We start from the raw sequence: 21,057 nt of genomic DNA, 5'->3' as shown, positions 1-21,057 counted from the left end.
GGTTTCCGCACGAAATCTTCATGGCAAATGATAGTTAGCCTTTTGTACTATGTACCTTAAAAAAATCAGCCACATAATCCGTGGTATTACAAAATTATGTACAATTGCAAAAAAAACCAAGCGCCTTTATTAAGGTTTCTTTTGCAATTTGTGTTATTAGAAACTATATCGATATACGCTATTAGCTAAAAATGTCTTCCCCAAGGGATTCTAAAACACTGTGCAGAGGTATAAGAAGCCCCCTTCTCATGTATGTATGTATGTCATTTAATGGCTACTTATCCCAATGCTTAGCAATAGTTTTCGGTACAAAATCGTTACTAAGGAATAATTAAAGTAATAATTATATATCTATGAGTGCGTTAGTAAGACGATTTAGACACGCCTGACAAACAGTGAAAGCAACGGTGATTATTGTTCAAATCTTCTCCATGTGAGAAGAGGTCTGCGGTCAGCAGTGGCCACTTACAGACTGTTGATGTGTGTGTGATGTGATTATTATTAGCAACTTAAGACGGGAGTTCATCCGTGATCAAGGCGCTTGCAACAGTGCCGAAATATCGGAAACTCATCGACATAAATAAACATGGTAAATATCCCGTATCATGTTCTAATAATAGTGTTAGTGACCATGTCAGTTTAAAAAGTGATGTGATTATCTATACTAATATTATCTAAACTAATATTATAAAGCTGAAGAGTTTGTTTGTTTGTTTGAACGCGCTAATCTCCGGAACTACTGGTCCGATTTGAATTATTCTTTTTGTGTTGAATAGTGTTTTTGTCGAGGAAAGCTATAGACTATCAAACATTACGCTATGACCAATAGCAGCCAAGCAGAGCGGGTGAAACTGCGCGGAAGTAGCTAGTTCTGTATAATGCTATCAATATTAACTTCTGTACCTCCATCGTGTGTAGAACTGAAGCTGGCTCCGGACGTGGCAGGCGCCACTTTCATGGCTGCCGGCAGCTCGGCACCTGAGCTCGCCACCGTCGTCATCGGAGTCTTCTGTGCTCAGGACGATATTGGTAACGTACTCTTATACATTAACTATCGATCTATTACAAACATCACCTGATGGTAAGCAATCACCGCCGTCCATGGACACTTGAAACACCAGAGGCTTTACAAGTGCGTTGTCGGCCTTTTGAGGGTTAAGAATTTCAGGGTTGTTGGGAATCGGGGATTGGGAAGATTGGGAAGGGGGGAATTGGGCCTCCGGTAACCTCACTCACACAACGAAACACAACGCAAGCGTTGTTTTACGTCGGTTTTCGGTGAGGCCGTGGTATCGCTCCGGTCGGGTCGGTCCATTCGTGACGAAGCATGGCTCTCCCACACTTATTCTCGTATTCTCGAGCATTTTTGTGTCGTGGTGTAATTAATAGTTTTTCTTTCTTTCCTTTCTTTCTTTCCTTTCTTTCTTTCCTTTCTTTCTTTCCTTTCTTTCTTTCCTTTCTTTCTTTCCTTTCTTTCTTTCCTTTCTTTCTTTCTTTCCTTTCTTTCCTTTCTTTCCTTTCTTTCCTTTCTTTCTTTCCTTTCTTTCTAGTGTACTGATATTGTAATATCTTCCGTGCAGGAGTGTCAGGCGTGATCGGGTCGGCGGTGTTCAACATAATGTTCGTGATATCGGTGTGTGCGCTGTGCGCGGGCACGGTGTCCCACCTCAACTGGTGGCCGCTCTGCAGGGACTGCTTCTTCTACGCCATCTCCATCCTCGTCATGCTCTGCACCATCGCTAATTCCATCGTCTCCTGGTATGTATGGCTTTTCTTACTAATAACATTTTGTCTATATAATTATAAGATATTATTTTTTCATCGTATAAGCCGGTAAACGAGCAGACGGATCACCTGATCTGAAGCAATCGTAACCTCCAATGGTCAACCGAAACACCAGAGAAACGTCTCTGGTGTTTCGTGCGTTGTAGGCCTTTTGGGAGGTAGGAATTTAAAGGTTATTGCGGATTTAGAATGGAATTTCATTGAACTGTAGAAAATTAATTGTGTCTCGCGTAGATTCGCGGCTTACCACGGGTTAAACATAGCCCTCTCAAATGTTTTAAATGCCGATTTTTTGAGAATTAGAAACTTTAACAATGTTTTCGATCCAAAAATCCACTATTTTTTATTTCATCATCGGCCTGTTCTCGTCCACTGCTGGACATAGGCCTGGCCTCCAATGGCAGCCACTGAGCTCGATCTTCAGCTCTACGCATCCAACCACTACCAGCCACCTTGCGGATATCGTCACTCCACCTAGCTGGATGGCGCCCTACACTACGCTTGCCTAGACGCGGTCTCCACTCTAGAACACGTTTACCCCAACGGTCTTCGACAAATGTGACCGGCCCACTGCCATTTCAGCTTGCTAATCCTTTGAGCTATGTATTCTATCTTTTTCTCGCTCCCTCGTACCCATGTGTGAGACGGGATACCGGGGTGGGTTTTAGTCAGTAAGAGTCTGACAGTCCCTTTCGTCCTCCCCAGACGACGGGGCTCCATGAGGATTTCCCACCTTGGGGTCAAAAAAAAAATGTATTCTATCTTTACTTTCACAGGCCAGAAGCGCTGTTCATGTTAATAATGTATGGCGTGTACTGCGTCGCCTTGCGGTTCAACACCGCACTCGAACGCTGGGCGATGACGCTCCCACTGCCATTCAAGCTACCGACCAGAGAAGAACAGGCTGCTTTAGTTACCTACAGGTTAGTATCGAGAATAACTTGATGATTTAAAAAAGTGATAAATTAAAAGCACCTTCAATAGACCAGAATGTATAAAAAGTTTAACGAAGCGCAAGAGATATTACAGAATTTTATTGTTATTTGACCCAATGTTTTATTTTATGGTAATAAGCCGGTAAACGAGCAGACGGATCACCTCATGGTAAGCAATCGCCGCCGCCCATGGAGATTCGAAACACCAGAGGTGTTACAAGTGCGTTGCTGTCCTTTTTGGGGTTAGGAATTTAAGGGTTGTAGGAGAATAGGGGATTGGGAAGAATGGGAAGAGGGATAGTTGGGCCTCCGGTAACTATATTCGCTCAACGTAAGCGTTGTAATACGTCGGTGAGGCCGTAGTATTACTCCGGTCGAGCCGGCCCATTCGTATCGAAGCATGGCTCCCCTACATTGTGTTTGCTTACGAAAAAGGGAGATGGGCTTGACAATGAATGATTGAATTTGAGCAGTTGGTCCCATGTCGGGCGCCAAATTGTTATTGGCACCCAAGATAATGTTAAAGTTACACTTATTTCAATTATCATCAGTAATGTGTATCTAGTGTAATCAATCAAGTTTTAATGTAACATTACCAAAGTATCTTGTTTGTCTTTTTAGTTGTTGTTTCATTGTGTGTAAATAAATGTTATTTTGTTTTGTCAAAATACAGGAGTGCCGGTGGCCAGCCCGCACCCCCGGCCGCAGCCGGAGACACTACATACGCACAGATGGACGGACAGACCAAGGAGACTCCTCTTCAAGAATCTCGTGAGTATTTAAAGTTACTCTAAATACATTAAAACAAGGAAATTTAACTTAGAATTCTTGGCAATGCTAAAATCTGATAGAGGCAGGTTATGAGTATTTCGTGGCTATTGAGGTTCAGTGAATGGTACTGGCACTTTCAAATAAGTAATTAAGTCTTTCACTGCCAATAGAAAACTGTTGAAGGCAAATCCGCCGCTAACGTCGGTCACCTGTGACCACCACGGCGTTCAATGTGTTAATAATATTTTCTTTAACCACTACATGTAAGATGTAACGTAACAGTTTTAAAATATTGAAAAGGTTATTATAGCCTATTTAGTTGGTGAATGCCAACACTTCAAACTACACATAGATTTTCAAGTCATCAGACCTCGTGGTGAAAGAAAACATCGTGTTATTTTATTTTTTACTTATTTTTATTTAACTTTTTGCAACATAATGTACAATGGTGGGCTTAATGCCATAGGCATTCTTGCTAGCCAACCTTTAGGTGATGCAGTGAGAATGTGGTCGGTGCAACAAAGTAGTGTTATCCTGGACTTATAATTTTAAATGATAAGCCCAGTTTGCTCACGATGTTTTCCTTCACCGTTTATCAGTGGTGATGAGGTGAGGTGATGTCTAAATAATCTTAGGAAGTCTTTAACCACTTCATGTAACGTGACAGTTTTAAAATATTGAAAAGGTTATTATAACCTATTTACGAGTAGTTGGTAAATGCCAACACTTCAAGCTACAAATAGTTTTTCCAAGTTTATCACAAAAAGAATACACATCAGACCTCGTGGTGAAAGAAAACATCGTGTAACCCTGGGCTTATCATTTTAAATGATAAGCCCAATACCCTCACGATATTTTCCTTTTCTTCCTTTCCAAATAGTCTTAGGAAGTACATATAACGCGGAATCGGATTGTCACATTGAAAAAGTCACATTGGTACTTGCCATTGGCAGGTTTCGACCCCGCATCATACATAAGAAGCGAACGAAATCTCCGCCGGACCACAACGACATTTTAGAATCAAGATTACATTATAAAAATATTAACAAGTATCTTTGTCCCAGCAGCCTACAACCCCGGTGGTGCGTATGACAACGCGGCCTACAACGCTGAGCCCACGCCCGCCTGGGACCCCAACCAGGCCTGGGACCCTAACCGAGCTTGGGATGATACGGTAACTACATATCTATTTATTTCAAAGGAACTAAATCATCCAATAACTTCTCCCGCTTTAGGTGAAGCGAGAGGGAGTGTCAGACTCTTACTGATTTAAAACCACCCCATTCCTATACCTGATTTTCGAGCCGGAGCCCCGGTAAAACCGTTAGGTGGTCCGCAGCTATATGGTATTGAGTTGCTTGCTTTTTAATACGAAAGGTCATGGTATTTCTTTAAAAGGACTCATAAAATAATGGTCTTATCACATGGTACAACTAGACTAGTGTATGCCACTAAAGGTTTTGTAAAACGTATCAAATATTTTGCGGCAATAAATATTTTTACTTTATATTTGTTCAGATGCAAACACCAATCTACAACGCGCAACAGGCCGTGCAACAAACACAGCAACAGCCCCACGAGCAACAAGTAGCAACAGCGCAAACACAGCAACAAGACGGGCAACAACCACCGCAACAGGTTTGTGTAACTAATTTGCTGTATATTTTGGTTTAAGACGTTTCTCATACATGAGAATGCTGTTTCGAAACCTACCAACGGCAAGTACCAATGTGACTTGATACGAAATATATCTACTTCCTAAGATTTATTTAGACACCTCAGACAAACAGTGAAGGAAAACATCGTGGGTAAACTTGCAATTAGAAATTATAAGCCCAAGCTTATAATTTCTAATTGTAAGTTTGAAATCGCCAACCCGCATTGAGCAAGTGTGATGATTAATGCTCAAACCTTCTCCGTGTGAGAAGAGGCCTTTGGTCAATAGTGGTCATTTATAGGCTGATGATGATGATGATAATGAACACTTCTACGACTCAGGAGAAAATGCTAGAGTGAACTTTTTTATAAATAAATGTTCTTAACCCGTAATCGTATGCTGAAGCGAGTCACAATGTGTATTCTATTGTTGTCTGATATACCCGCACACGACAGGTCCCTTTCATTAATACATTTTTAGCTTAGAATTGTCTTGTAACCTTAAATTCCTTCGTGCAGCCCGCAGCCCCCGCCTACTACAAAGCGAAGGAGTACAACCCTGAGACTGCCGTGGATCCTCTCGTCAAACCAATTGGGGCCAGTAAGTGGTTATCAGTCTTTACCACCTTTAGAGTGCTTTTCTACCAAAGATGTGTTATGTAACTATGCTAGGAAGATGTAATAGTCAAACTGTAAAACTATGGAACCGTTATCACTGATACTGTGCGAGGAAGATGCGTAGCACGAGTATGCAATGTATCAATAGTAGTGAAGCCACACATCTTTCCATATAAAAACAAAGCTTAGCTGAGTCCGTTATTATTTTTATTTTATGGCACACGCCGGGTAAATGAGCAGACGTATCACCTCATGGTAAGCAATCGCCGCCGCCTATGGACACCCGAAACATCAGAGACGTTAAAAGTGCGTTACCGACGTTTAGGGGTTAGGAATTTAAGGGTTGTTGGGGAATTGGAAATTGGGAAGGGGGGAATATTAACCGCACTCATACAACGAAATAGTTGTTTTACGTCGGTTTTCGGTGAGGCCGTGGTATCATCCGATCGAGCCGGCACATTCGTGCCGAAGCATGGCTCTCCCACACTTGAAATAAATAAATGCTTTTATTTGACTGTCTCTAGGGTCTCTGTTACTATACCTAGGGGTGTGCCGTAACTGGCGTTGCACCATAGGGGCTCCGGAGCAGGTCTAATTAGAGTCTCAGTGCCCCTTGTCGGTGCTGAAGGTGGCCACCACGGTGGTTTTAGTGAGGTAAAAATCCCACACTCCCTAGTCTTTCTCCCCACAAAGCTAGGCGCCTTTTGAAGGTTTCCCCCGTCATCGAAAAAAAAGGGTCTCTGTTACTAAATGTTCTTTCCTTCCAGACCACTTCCAGTTGGCATGGTGGTACCTGGTGTTCCCGATCCACTGGTCGTGCCGCCACACGATGCCCGACTGCCGCGGCCGATGGTACCCCGTCACCTTCATCATCAGCATGCTGTGGATCTCCTTCTACTCCTACTTTATGGTGTGGATGATCACTATCATTGGTGAGTCTACCTTCTTTCTTTATATTCTTTATTATTTAGACACAATGACATAATATACGGTGTGAGAAAACATCGTGAGGCTTATAATTTCTAATTATAAGTTTGAAATCGCCCATTCGATTTGAGCAAGCGTGATAATTAATGCTCAAATCTTATCCGTGTAAGAAGAGGCTTTTTTTTATTTTAAACGTTGCCCGTACTATAAAAATTGTAACGAGAATTAAAACTAGAAAATAATTGAACCTTATTTAATTATTCTTATAAATCGACATGAAATATAGACGGGTTATATGAAAGTAATACCTATTTAATTTAGTCGAATTATATTTTAACAACGCAAAGCGCTATCGTTTGTGTTTCTTGGTACCGGAACGCGTCCGTCGCAGAGACTGTAAACTATCGGGACGCCATTTTGAAATAAACAGTCATTCGAGTTTCGAATGCTTACGAGTTTGTTTCATTGCTTTGAATATATCGCGGATCTGGTTGTTATTGTTAATTTTGTTATTGTTTCGTTATCACTTTTTACTTTTACGTTGTGAACTCCTGAACACTTGTTTACAAAATTTATAGCTTCTCGTGACGGGGACTTTAGAAAATAATTGAACCTTATTTAATTATTCTTATAAAACATTTATTTTCACTTACTTTACAGTGTCCAAATAGACTCAATTGATAATGGAAAAAAAGGAATAAATTAATTATGTTGTTAGTAATTTTCTTAATTATACAAGCCGGTAAACGAACAGACGGATCATCTGATGGTAAGCAATCGCCGCCGCCCATGGACACGTGAAACACCAGAGGCGTTACAAGTGCGTTGCCGGCCTTTTGGGGGTTAGGAATTTAAAGGTTTATTTGGGGAATCGAGGTTTAGGAAGATTGGGAATAGGGGGTGATTGGGCCTCCGGTTACCTCACTCAACAACGAAACAGAACACAAGCGTTGTTTCACGTCGATTATCTGTGAGGCCGTGGTATCACTCCGGTCGAACCGGCCCGTTCGTGCCGAAGCATGGTTCTCACACACTTAAAAGTATTAGTAAATTATTATTGCTTCTTTACTCTTTACTAGTCAATATTTTTAGATTACATTGACAAAAATATCTACTAAACTATAAACAAAAACAAATTGGGGCAGACGTTACCAAGGATGAGTACGCTCATACTTTTAAAATTTAAGTCGATATTTTTACTACTTGGGAAGATCGCAAGTACAGTCAGGGTGTTGAGTATCGGGGGGACCGGTATTATTATTTGAAGAAGGAGGTACATTCTCTGGCGGACCATTGCCATTATTATTTGGTTGAGGGTCGGGGTTTCCAGAATTATTATCACCAGTGCAATCTTTATCGCCTGATAGAGGTCCGGAACCATTTTGAGGAGGACTGTGCTCCTCCGTGGATTTGATAGGTTTGTGGTTTTCTTCAGGTCTACAGGGTGGGAAGAGGGGTTTTATGGTTTCATTTTTTTCGGAGTCTGAAGACTCCTGATTGACTTCACAATCTGGTGGAAGTTCAGGACCTGCAGTAGAATTGGTGTTTTCTGAAGATTGAGTGCCATTTGAAGGAGGAGGATTTGAAGGAGGGCTAGACTCATCTGGCTCTATGTTGCATTCATCTTCTGGTCGACTTTCGTGGTTTTCGGGAACAGGTTCACGTAATCCTTTACCAGTTAAGTCTTCTTCATTTGATCTACGTTCGGAATCATTTGGAATAAAGTCAATAGGAATAGGTTTGTCTTCACTACCACTGGAGCCTTCACAACCACTGGAGCCTTCACCACCACTGGAGCCTTTGTCACCGGGTGAGCCTTTGTCACCTGGTGAGCCTTCACCACCATTGGAGCCTTTGTCACCGGGTGAGCCTTTGTCACCTGGTGAGCCTTTGTCACCGGGTGAGCCTTCACCACCATTGGAGCCTTTGTCACCGGGTGAGCCTTTGTCACCTTTGCAGCCTTTGTCACCTGGTGAGCCTTTATCACCGGGTGAGCCTTTGTCACCGGGTGAGCCTTTGTCACCGGGTGAGCCTTTGTCACCTGGTGAGCCTTTGTCACCGGGTGAGCCTTTGTCACCTGGTGAGCCTTTGTCACCGGGTGAGCCTTTGTCACCTGGTGAGCCTTCACCACCATTGCAGCCTTTGTCACCTGGTGAGCCTTTGTCACCTGGTGAGCCTTTGTCACCTGGTGAGCCTTTGTCACCGGGTGAGCCTTTGTCACCGGGTGAGCCTTTGTCACCGGGTGAGCCTTTGTCACCTGGTGAGCCTTCACCACCATTGCAGCCTTTGTCACCGGGTGAGCCTTTGTCACCTTGTGAGCCTTCACCACCATTGGAGCCTTTGTCACCGGGTGAGCCTTTGTCACCTTGTGAGCCTTCACCACCATTGGAGCCTTTGTCACCATTGGAGCCTTCACCACCATTGGAGCCTTCACCACCATTGGAGCCTTCACCACCAGTGGAGTTTTCACAACCAGTGGAGCCTTCACCACCAGTGGAGCCTTCACCACCATTGGAGCCTTCACCACCAGTGGAGCCTTCACCACCATTGGAGCCTTCACCACCATTGGAGCCTTCACCACCAGTGGAGCCTTCACCACCAGTGGAGCCTTCACCACCAGTAGAGCCTTCACCACCATTGGAGCCTTCACCACCATTGGAGTCTTCACCACCAGTGGAGCCTTCACCACCAGTTGAGCCTTCACCACCTTTGGAGCCTTCACCACCATTGGAGCCTTCACCACCATTGGAGCCTTCACCACCATTGGAGCCGTCACCACCATTGCAGCCTACACCACCATTGGAGCCTTTGTCACCTGGTGAGCCTTTGTCACATGGTGAGCCTTTGTCACCGGGTGAGCCTTTGTCACCGGGTGAGCCTTTGTCACCGGGTGAGCCTTTGTCACCTGGTGAGCCTTCACCACCATTGCAGCCTTTGTCACCTGGTGAGCCTTTGTCACCGGGTGAGCCTTTGTCACCGGGTGAGCCTTTGTCACCGGGTGAGCCTTCACCACCATTGGAGCCTTTGTCACCGGGTGAGCCTTTGTCACCGGGTGAGCCTTCACCACCATTGGAGCCTTTGTCACCGGGTGAGCCTTTGTCACCTGGTGAGCCTTCACCACCCTTTGTCACCGGAGAACCTTTGTCACCGGGTGAGCCTTTGTCACCGGGTGAGCCTTTGCCACCTGGTGAGCCTTTGTCACCTGGTGAGCCTTCACCACCATTGGAGTCTTCACCACCAGTGGAGCCTTCACCACCAGTTGAGCCTTCACCACCATTGGAGCCTTCACCACCAGTGGAGCCTTCACCACCAGTGGAGCCTTCACCACCAGTTGAGCCTTCACCACCATTGGAGCCTTCACCACCAGTGGAGCCTTCACCACCAGTTGAGCCTTCACCACCAGTTGAGCCTTCACCACCATTGGAGCCTTCACCACCAGTGGAGCCTTCACAACCACTGGAGCCTTCACCACCATTGGAGCCTTCACCACCAGTTGAGCCTTCACCACCATTGGAGCCTTCACCACCAGTTGAGCCTTCACCACCATTGGAGCCTTCACCACCATTGGAGCCTTCACCACCATTGGAGCCTTCACCACCAGTGGAGCCTTCACCACCATTGGAGCCTTCACCACCATTGGAGCCTTCACCACCATTGGAGCCTTCACCACCATTGGAGCCTTCACCACCATTGGAGCCTTCACCACCATTGGAGCCTTCACCACCATTGGAGCCTTTGTCACCGGGTGAGCCTTTGTCACCTGGTGAGCCTTCACCACCTTTGCAGCCTTTGTCACCTGGTGAGCCTTCACCACCATTGGAGCCTTTGTCACCGGGTGAGCCTTTGTCACCGGGTGAGCCTTTGTCACCTGGTGAGCCTTCACCACCATTGCAGCCTTTGTCACCTGGTGAGCCTTCACCACCATTGGAGCCTTTGTCACCGGGTGAGCCTTTGTCACCTGGTGAGCCTTTGTCACCGGGTGAGCCTTTGTCACCGGGTGAGCCTTTGTCACCGGGTGAGCCTTTGTCACCTTGTGAGCCTTTATCACCTGGTTTATGGTTATCTGGAGAAGAATTGGTGTTATTATCTAGATCTTCGTTTCCTTGACAATTACAGTCCATGGACTCGTTCTGTGATTGATTAGTATTATTGACTGGTGCCGTCTCTTCTCCACTTGGTGGGCAGGTGTTTGTGGAATTCTGTCCCGGTTCCTCAGGAATGCCTCGTGACTTTCCTTCTTCTGCGATCTTTTCTTGTGGGAAGGCGTACACGCATCTTAACGAGGTCAAGCTCGCTAGACCGACCAGAACGATCAGGAAAATCTGTAAACAATGTTTGTGTATTTGGTTTAACATTAGAATTAGATAACTTCGACAAGGATTTGATGCAATCCCTGCCCCTTGGCGAAGGATTGAAATAAATAAATAACTATTGGGAATTCTAATTACTGGGTTTTTTTCGGATTTTCGAAAAATTTCTCGGCAGTAGCACGAGTCTGGAATTGTGTCCAGGATATGGCAATAGGCTCACCCCCTATTACATGGGACTTTAACACAAAATGGTGAAAATGGGTGCACATTGTATAGCGGCATTACGTGCCGTAATGTGCACTCTTCTTTAAAAGGCGTGAAGTTGTGTGTGAGTTGTGTCTATTGGGAATTCTATGTCCGTGAATCGACGATGATGTTATTAGACAAAAAAAAAACTATGTAAAAATAGAAAGAAAGAAGATCTTTACTCTTCTTTAACTTTTCTTTTCTTTATAGTAATAGGGATGATGACTGGGTCAAAAATAAATTATTACAACTTTTCAATACAATAAAATATTCAAAAATAATCACACTCTCATTCATAAATTTGACGTCAAAAACTTATTTTCTATCTAAATTTCTAGAAATAAGTCTGCTATTTGACGCTGATGACGTCATAATAGAGTATTTCATACAAAGTTTATAGAAAATATCGTTTTTGACGTTTTGAAATTTTATTACTTTATTATATAGCCTATTATTTGAAATTGTACATACCGGGTAGGTTACCGCCATCGCAGCCCGAGTTCTTAAGTACCAGAGTCTTATGTCCCTGCTACTTAAGTCTAGCCCTTTATATACGGTGGTGCAACGACAACACCGCGTCAATATCATTGTACTTATAACACTTTTAGCAAACATAGCTAGCGTAACTAATTACCTTTCATATACTTTTATGAACACATAATATCCAAAGAAATTATTACATCTGAACAAACATATTGGTTTGTTAATACAAATAATAACAATAATATTTATTTGTTGCCTCTTTAAGTTTTACTCGCGACTCGCCTTATGGTTGAATATAAAAATACTTGCAGTACCTATTCATGAAATAAATATTTACACCTGTGGTATTCTATCGTAGCTAACTGACCTTAACACTGGGCAGGAAATAATACGGTAGTTTCCAACTAATCAAATTCAATACATTTAATCGAAATGTTAAAAACTTATTTCTCTAAAATTAGCTAGAAAAATTAAATAAATATATCGTCAAATTAATGAATGAAAGTGAGATTATTTCGGGATATTTTAATATATTGGAATGTCAAAATAATTTATTTTTTGATATAGGAAACTATCCAATTATAAATCTGTAACAACTCGTGTTTCAGCACGTAAGGTGGTTACTTTTGGTTGCTAAGCAACCAAGCGAAGAGGCTTTTGAAATTGAGATAGTCTGTAGCCAGCAGCTTAAGTGCTAAATCTAGAATTCGTGCTACAATATGCTGATTTTGCAGCACGAATTCTAGATTCACGAATTCTAAATGTTGCAAAATGCTGACTTTGCAGCGTTTATCAGTAAGGTTGTTGAACTTTGCTGCTAAATAATGGTAAAATCAGATTTTAAAATTCTGATATGGCTCCTCAATCCTTATGGACATCTTAAAAATTTGTCTTTCAAAGCAAAAAATGTAACCTATTAGTCAAAAATGGTTTATTTTTCTTACAGTATGTCATAAACGGACAGATAGATCGTATGTCTGTATGTCTGTTTTAAAGACGTAAATAATATAGGTGATATAAATAAATAGTTCGTCAACAGGCCACAGTCATGACTCACAGACATGTCAGTCTGTAATGACATTGTGCGTCATGCGATGCAAGGTGCACTATACAGCTGCCATTTTATAATTCTCATTGTCTTCTATTATGACAACCTTTATTTTGAAGGGTGAAAATTATCCAATGACTTCTCCCGCCTTGGGCGAGGCGAGAGAGAGTGTCAGACTCTTACTGACTAAATACCACCCCGTTCCTACTCCTGCTTTTCAAGCCGGAGCCCCGGTAAATCCGCTAAGTAGTCCGCAGCTCCGAATCAGGCATCAGCCCTACTGGGTACCTGTGGTATTTTGACAAACTTAAGGTCTATATTTCTTAGTACATTAATACCTTTTCTTAGGTTCTCTTCAAATCAGTGGTTAGTTTTCTAAAGCAGAGCTTAGCTTTTACACCTCATATTACGTTTTAAGAAAAACCGTAAAACAGAATATCTAAAACCAACTGCTTTGAGAGTTAGATATCATTTAAACATTCTTACTACTAGTTGTAAGTAATACTCATTGTAAAAGGTACGATGGGATTGACATACCTTTCTAGATAAAAATAGTCTAAGATTACCATTTCAATTAACTAACTAATAAGATACAATTTTGTGTCTCCAGGCTACACGTTGGGTATCCCTGACACGGTGATGGGCCTGACGTTCGTAGCGGCTGGCGTGTCGGTGCCTGACGCGCTCTCCTCGCTCGCCGTCATCAAGGAGGGGTGAGTTACCTACCGAGGAGGACATAACTTCTACCTACTTTGAAAAGCTGCTGCTCGTTGGTCGAGTGCGACTGCCAGTCAAGGGGTCGCGGGTCCGATTCCCGCGTCGGGTACAGTACTACTGGGCTTTGTTCGGTTTTTCGAAATGTTAATAGTAGTAATGAAGAATGCGACCAAGAAGTGTAAGAAAATAGTGAAATACTGTGTTTGGTAAAATTAAATTGATAGGTCGTATCTAGTTAGGGTAATGATTGGCTACCGGGTCCCGGAAACGCATTAACACATACTTGATATATTTAATTATTCAATTTGTTGGAAAATAGATTTTTTCAATTTTCTGTTTTCGTTGAAATATTGTGTATTGTACAGTGGACGAGTACCAACTACTTGTATTTTCATATAAATCATATGACTTATGAGTGATTTCTATACTCTATGTATTTTACTAATTTTACATTTTCTACTCAGCTACGGCGACATGGCGGTGTCAAACGCGGTCGGGTCCAACGTGTTCGATATCCTGGTGTGCCTCGGGCTGCCGTGGTTCATCCAGACCGCCATCATACACCCCGGCTCACATGTCAACGTTTATCATAAGGGTAAGACCTGCCACTATCTTTGTCTATTTATTTAAACCTTTATTGTGACTAACTGTGTTTGTTTCGTAGTTTTGATCCGCATCAAAATCCGTTGCGTAATTTTAAAGATTTAAGCATAGGTACAAAGGAACATAGGGTCAGAAAAAACGACTCTGTTTTATACTACCGTAAAACGGGATGAATAGAATTCAAGGGTGAATAGATACAGGACTGGGGTGAATAGATGTTAGCTAGAACATTTTTCCAACATTTATTCACCCCTCTTTTGTATCTATTCACCCCTCGAATTCTATTCACCCGATTTACCGTAGTGTAGTATGTAGTGATTTCGGTTTTATTGCAGAAACTACAATTTGTAATAGCAAATCTATATATTAATACGTGATGCAAAAACTATGGACCCTTGTTTACGAAAATTGCGCGGACGTAGGAGCATAAGGTACACTTATAGTTTATGTGTAGGAGAAGTGCAGAACGCTAATATTTTTCAAAAATAATGCTTATAAAGTACATTAAATCAATAAATAAAACATTACACACACCAATATGCATAGTACTTATCTGATCGTATTTGACAAAACGTCAAAATCGACAGACATTGCGATGATATTCTCACGTATCATATAAATAGAGTTTTTATTTGAATTTTACAAAACTAATAGCAATTCATTAAATAAAAATTATCCTTGAACGTATGTTAAGTGGTATTCTAAATTAAATCGTATATGGTCGAATTTCGACCATTAGGCGTCGACTAGTAACAATAAATGCACTTCTATTACATAAAATTTAATTAAAAAAATATGTCATTTTCAGGTCTGATTTACTCGACCCTGTCGCTTTTCTCTACCGTAATCTTCCTGGTGGTGGCGACCCATGCAAACGGCTGGAAACTAGATCGCAAGTACGGCGCCGTACTGATGGTATGGTACATCCTCTTCATCACCCTAGCCAGCCTCTACGAACTAAACGTCTTCGGATACTACACGCACCCAGATTGCATTTCAAACTATTAATTTTTCAACCGACGCCATTTTTAATTTTTTTGACGTTTGTTCTGTTATGTTGGCACGCTTGAAAGTTCTGTCAAAACCAAGAAGGTTTGGTAGAATCTCGCGTTGTTGGTTGATTTGAATTTGGAATCGAATTGAACGTAAGAATATGATGGATATGATTTGAAATTAAACTAACGGATTGATGGTAATTATGAATGAATGTCATAAAACAAGCTAGATGTTATTTTAATGTTTTATTGACGACATAATGTCTACGAAAATTACTTTGATTCATTGGCTTCGTCAAAAATGTAACTTAAACACTATCTAGTTGAAACTTTAACCAATTACCGGCCTATGTTTTGTAATTATTATGATTTGTTTAATTTACCTAACTATTACCTAAACTAGTTAAGTTTTATAAAAAAACGCTATTGTCTTATGATTAATGAAAAGCATCGATGTTAGTTTCAGTGTATCTTTTATAATGTAAGAAATTTTATAGTTAGCGTGTAGGACTTTAGCGGTCCGAGGTTAAATAATATTTCTAAACACTTTCACAATAGAATTGCTAGTGTTATTTTACGAATAAAGTTAAGCGAATAATTTTATTTGATACACGCTTCTGTGACAGCTGAATAGTAGGCAATGTAAGGAATATTTGTCAGTATTTCTGTATTAGGAACTACAAATATGTCTTATGAATGGAGGAGACACACAAATATGAGATGAACTTACTTAAATGAAATAATCTTTGTTGTAAATAGCTTTGTGAAGCACTAGAGTTGCTTGCGCACAAATAGCTATTTTCTACCTACTCGTGAGAATCTCAGTACCTACTTATATACACTAATGTGAGTGTTGTTTAAACAAGAATATTGGATGCTGTTCAGTGATTTGATGGTAGGCGTGTAAAAGTCGTACTTTTAACAAGTGTGAAGTCACAATCATGAATATTGGGCTGTTTTAGCTGCAGAATGTTTTAACATTTTAAACTTAAGACGAGATATTTACCATGTTAGTTTCTGATTAACAGTTTATCCATGATCATGGCGCTTGCAACAATGCCGAAATATCGGAAACTCATAGATAGTAATAAACAGTGTAAATATCCAGTCTTAAGTTCTAATGTTAGTGTAGTTTAAAAACAGAATGTTTTGTCTGCATTCTGTATCTATTGTGGACTTTTGGGTGTTTATGAATACGACGATTCGTGTTGAAAATTATATAAAACTAAATGTGAAATGTCTTCAGCCTACTCAGTAAAGACATTAATGTATACCTATATTGTTACTGTTAACCTGTTTCTGTGGCGTGTTGTCTACGTATATGTGACTTGAAGCAAAATGAATAATTCGCTTTAACGTATATCTAAATATCTTATGAATATTTGCATAGTTTTAGTATACTGACATTTTGAAAACTTATCTAGTCGCGATTATCGTAATGTGTACTATAAATAAGCCGTTTTTCTTTGTGATATTATTTGAAAATACATAATGACTTAGTCACTTTTCAAATATTAAATGTATATGTAGTCTAAATTATTAGTTTTAGCGTGAATATAATTTTGTAAATTATATTTTTATTACAAAACATCGATGTTCGACGAATTACTACAATAGGAATGAGGATGTTTGATTTTGTATCACAGTTTTGTACTTTTACTACAGCTATTCGGTAGTGGCAACTGTAGTTCGAATGTAAATAGTGTTCAAACTAGTTTTTTCAATATTATGATCTTCCACAAAAGTATTGAACATCAAAATATTCTTACCTCTTTATTTTATATAGAATATTGTATATAAGACTTCGTATATCGTAATGACCTAATATATCCCAATTAAATGTACGTACCTCGATTTAATGTTAACAACGTTAGCTTAAAGCCTTAATCTTCATAGTAGTTAGAAGGTATAACCCTATTCGAAGCTACCCATCTTCCAAACACCAGTTTTCCAAATCGATCCAAATACCTCAAGATTTCTTCTTCCTTTCTTTATTAAAGCACCACCCCATTCCAATTCTGTGATCTATTTAGATGTAATATTATAATAATGTGCGTGTCTATTTAAATAATACCAAAAATATTTACTTAGATATTTTCATTAGGTTAGTAATTTCTGTTATTGTTGTTTTTAATAATACTTAAGAGCCTAAACACGAAGATAGCTGAGCTATTCTCAGATTGTAATGTATAAGTACTCAGCTATCTTATAGCTAACGTGCGATAACCAACATATTTTATACACCATGGTCTTAAAACAACGGCCATTCTAGTTTAAGGTGTAATCTATTCGTGTAAAGCTTAATTTAGACCAAAACGAGCCTTACCATCGCTCAAATACAAACGTTCGAGACAACTAGCGCGTATAGTCAATGTTTAATTACATAATTTAGGTATACCCTGGTAGCAAACTACTATAGGCTAGTTTAGATAAACTTAAAGAAATGCTTCACTCAAACTTCATACTCGCTCTTTAGAATTGTTATAAAGTTTAACAACAAGTATATTAAATACTAAAATCCCGTCAGAGAAACGTTTTCTCTGCCTACAACGATTCTAAAAGCGTCAGAGTAAAATCTGACGCGTAAACTAACGAAGAACTTGTTAACGTAAGTGTCAATTAAATCATAATATATATTAAAATTTACTTTATTCAATTATTGTGACATGATCCCTATTTTTAAATACCTAATAATGAAATTGACGCATTATCCTGTACTATTAAATGGATGGAATGTCCTCTTTATGACCAACGCTAAATAATAATCTATGTAGGTTTTTAAATTCGTGTTCTGATGTTGGCTATACACATTTGACAACGTTCGACCGCTTTCGGTCTGCTTCTTACACGTAGATATAGCATAAAAATAATAATTAAAACATAATGTCATCAATATTGTTTCAAAATGATCCCAAAACCTACTTAACTAGTAAACGTCAATTACATACAAACTTTGTGTATATTAATTAAATTAATTCGTATGTCTTTTCGACAATAATCATTGAAATGCTTATCTATGTATAATATAAAATGTGTTGCACATCTCAATATATCAAGGCTCTATACGACGCCTCTTATTATTGGTGTTTTAAAAAGGTAATGTTCCTAATTCAAAACGTATCGAAACTCTTGTGTAGTAAACGAATGTCTTGCCTATTTGCTTAAACAAAACTTTATTGTGTTATTTATTTACGCTTTGCAATAAAATAAAAATAAAAGCTACCTACTAAGTAAACCAATTTTACCTAATTTTCACTAGCCTTTATTAAAAAGTATAAAAAACAGTTCTAAAATTAAAAATATGCATCAATTATAAATGTCAATTTGATGTTGAATTCAATTAAATAGATAATAAGTATAAATATACCTTATATAAATATAAATAGCCAATCCCAATAAATGTTTCTTATTTTTAAACATTTAAATGTAACGCCGTATTTAAAAAACGTCTAGAAACGTAAATTGTAAAACCTAGTCACAGACTATTTATTAGTCTCAATAAAAACTATTAATTAATATGGCAACCCCTAAAATAAAAAAAATAAAAAGGCATTTTTATTCACTTTACGTGTAAATAGTAGTGGACCATTTTAGAAAGTGACATTAGAAAATATATTTTAAAAAATATATCTATCGCTGCTGTGTTCTATTCTGTTAAAATATTATCTACCTATATAGATAGCTATAATTGTATTATATGTTTACGTAGCAAAGGCTTTCATATCAGTAGGTACATAGTACTATTTAATGTAAAATTGTGCACCTAAGCCTATGTAAATTGTATTGATTGGCACTTGTTTTGAGAGATTGCCTCAAAGAAAAGACTTCTAAAAGGAAGCGTCCACAGGCCCGCATCGTACGCATCGCGATGACATACTCTCCCGTTAATTTTGTATACAAACATTGTCTTGATAGATGCTTGACAGCAAATAGCACGGTAAAAAAAAGAGTTATCCAATGCGGTGCAGTCATTTGGGAGATATGCGTACATGCATTTTAAACTTTAACAAGTCTTTTAAACAAGTGCTGAGCAAAACTAAACATCGGCATTAAAATAAATTACTTTGCAGCACAGAGTATTATATCAAATGATTTTAAATGTGAATACAATTATTTTGAAAGTTAATTGTATTTGAAAATGTATTCAATATTAATGTAACACAAAATGTATTATGGAAGCTATCCTGCATTTAGCTACATTGCTACGACGTAGCTTGATAGTTATGCTTCGGGCTACGAGAATGCCTCGCTATGTTTGTAGCGTAGGTACTACGATAATACAGACACGCTCCGATTTCCGACGGTGACGTGGCATGCCATATTGTATACCTACTTACATTAGCTTTCATGTGAACGTTCTAAACTTCTAACATAAACTGGAACGTATAAAAAATTACGTTTTGACCTTTCTGTTGTTTATCTTATTGGAAATTCACAGCATCACAGCAGTAGATATGGCATATGGCAATAAATGGGTCCTGATACCTACCATTTTAAAAGAGTAACTTAAACTACATTCCTACATGAAAGAAACATTCCAGCTTTGATTATTTACCTATAAACTAAACAGCAATCATTTGGACATAGGCGCCTCAGCAAAAAGAAAATGATTTTCTTTTTATGTTTCATTCAGATCCCTTCAAGAACGGGAATCCAAAATATCTCAGCCAAAAAGTAACCAAATTTTCGGACACTCCCAAAAATATAAAATATAAGTATTTTCTAATTGATGAACATGGTTGGAATGACCTTGGGTGAAGTGGGCGCACTTGTGAAACTTCCAAAACTTAACTGCGGGTGATTGATGAAAGTTTAGAGCTGAACTAGAGACCCATTGCCTATGTTACTAGGCTTGTATCTCCATAGCTGTAGGCTGTAGATGCAAATGCCTATGCATCTTTCTTGAAAGTAAAGTCACCCTGACTGAACTAAAGTCAACCAGATATTAAAATAAATCTTTTTTACTCTAGCTAGAAAATAGCTTGGATAATTTGTTTCATTTCGTTTCCCTGATTTCGATGGACTTGTCACTTCGGAATCTAGATGTAGCTTGCATTTATTAGAATTTCTGTTGATCTAGATAATAGTTGTCTGATAAATAACTATTATTTACTTGCGTTGTTTCGTGGCTATTAATCAATTTAGATTAAAACTTATGTACTTACTTCATACTTACGTATTTTAAGACGACTGATGAGACGAAATACGCAGTTTTGTCTTTGATGTAACAAAATACATCGACGAATATCGATAAGACAAACATCTAGTGTCGTTGTCATAGCATTTGTTCTATGTTGCAATTTCCCTTAGCTAATCTTGTATATTTTGATGCAAATGAATATTTGGTGTATTCAGTATTAGATTATATACATACCTATCCTTGTTATGCTGTTTAAATCGGTGTTTTTCTCGAATGTTACGACTTAGATTAGGTGTTCTGTACATAGCTCGCGAGAGCTAGTAATAATTATGTGAAAATTTATTGTTAATTACTGTAAGTTATATGACAATGTTGAATAAAGTGTAAAATGTATTTCGTGTATTTTATTTATCCTTGTGTCATTAGCGTAAAGGGTTTCATATAAAAGAAAACAAAGAAATTAGTTTATTACTGTTTATTAATTTATAGAGTGTTGACACACTGAGTATACACACAACTGGAGACAAAATGCGAGTCCTGAACCAACGTTACTGAGTCTCGAAATAAAACCGAATTTGCAAGGGATGAGATCCATAATATCACTCACAGTGGTCAAACATATACCAACATTGTAACTATACATGGTATAAACTTTTCTTTTGTTTTGTCTCCATTTGTTCGCTCACACTTCGTTCGCACTAATCATTCCGGAAACTTATAGTTATGTCTTAGAAATAACATGGTGTATTATGATACTTCTAGCATTCAAACTATGGAAGCATTGTTTAGTGTTCAATTTAAAAATATTACCCACGACACCGGC

General features: G+C 39.2%; 2 protein-coding genes across 53 annotated transcripts in view; one reads left to right on the top strand and one right to left on the bottom strand.

Moving 5' to 3' along the window:
• The window catches only part of LOC118270599 (probable sodium/potassium/calcium exchanger CG1090), a 59,035-nt gene extending 38,408 nt beyond the window's left edge, over positions 1-20,627 (top strand). For 2 of the 3 annotated variants that reach the window (XM_050698093.1, XM_050698095.1), the window contains exons 6-16: positions 919-1,029; positions 1,581-1,758; positions 2,562-2,708; positions 3,394-3,491; positions 4,556-4,665; positions 5,010-5,129; positions 5,667-5,748; positions 6,533-6,697; positions 13,390-13,492; positions 13,961-14,091; positions 14,908-18,903. In XM_050698093.1, the coding sequence (XP_050554050.1) occupies positions 919-1,029; positions 1,581-1,758; positions 2,562-2,708; positions 3,394-3,491; positions 4,556-4,665; positions 5,010-5,129; positions 5,667-5,748; positions 6,533-6,697; positions 13,390-13,492; positions 13,961-14,091; positions 14,908-15,107 (1,445 nt within the window). In that variant the 3' untranslated portion in view covers positions 15,108-18,903. Of the gene's footprint in view, positions 1-918; positions 1,030-1,580; positions 1,759-2,561; positions 2,709-3,393; positions 3,492-4,555; positions 4,666-5,009; positions 5,130-5,666; positions 5,749-6,532; positions 6,698-13,389; positions 13,493-13,960; positions 14,092-14,907 lie in introns of all 3 variants that reach the window. The other variant, XM_050698094.1, reaches the window with a different exon arrangement.
• LOC118270595 (collagen alpha-1(I) chain-like) lies at positions 7,297-11,844 on the bottom strand. Of its 50 annotated transcripts, XM_050698048.1 has the most exons (7): positions 11,720-11,844; positions 10,543-11,014; positions 10,453-10,488; positions 9,688-9,795; positions 9,562-9,633; positions 8,599-9,507; positions 7,297-8,562 (listed from the first exon to the last, which is right to left on the bottom strand). In XM_050698048.1, the coding sequence occupies exons 1-7, from the start codon at positions 11,834-11,836 to the stop codon at positions 7,892-7,894; spliced, it is 2,385 nt and encodes a 794-aa protein (XP_050554005.1). In that variant the 5' UTR covers positions 11,837-11,844; the 3' UTR covers positions 7,297-7,891. The 50 variants fall into 50 exon arrangements, with proteins under 50 accessions (XP_050554005.1, XP_050554023.1, XP_050554017.1 ...); XM_050698066.1 differs by lacking the exon at positions 9,562-9,633 and having other exon boundaries at positions 9,742-9,786; positions 10,462-10,488; XM_050698060.1 differs by lacking the exon at positions 9,562-9,633 and having other exon boundaries at positions 9,634-9,732; positions 10,462-10,488.
• Positions 20,628-21,057: the final 430 nt, after the last annotated feature.

Source organism: Spodoptera frugiperda, chromosome 13 (assembly GCF_023101765.2).
Source record: "Spodoptera frugiperda isolate SF20-4 chromosome 13, AGI-APGP_CSIRO_Sfru_2.0, whole genome shotgun sequence".
Classification (NCBI taxonomy): domain Eukaryota; kingdom Metazoa; phylum Arthropoda; class Insecta; order Lepidoptera; family Noctuidae; genus Spodoptera; species Spodoptera frugiperda.
The sequence above is the reverse complement of the archived record's forward strand: the minus strand, read 5'-3'. Positions and strand labels throughout refer to the sequence as shown.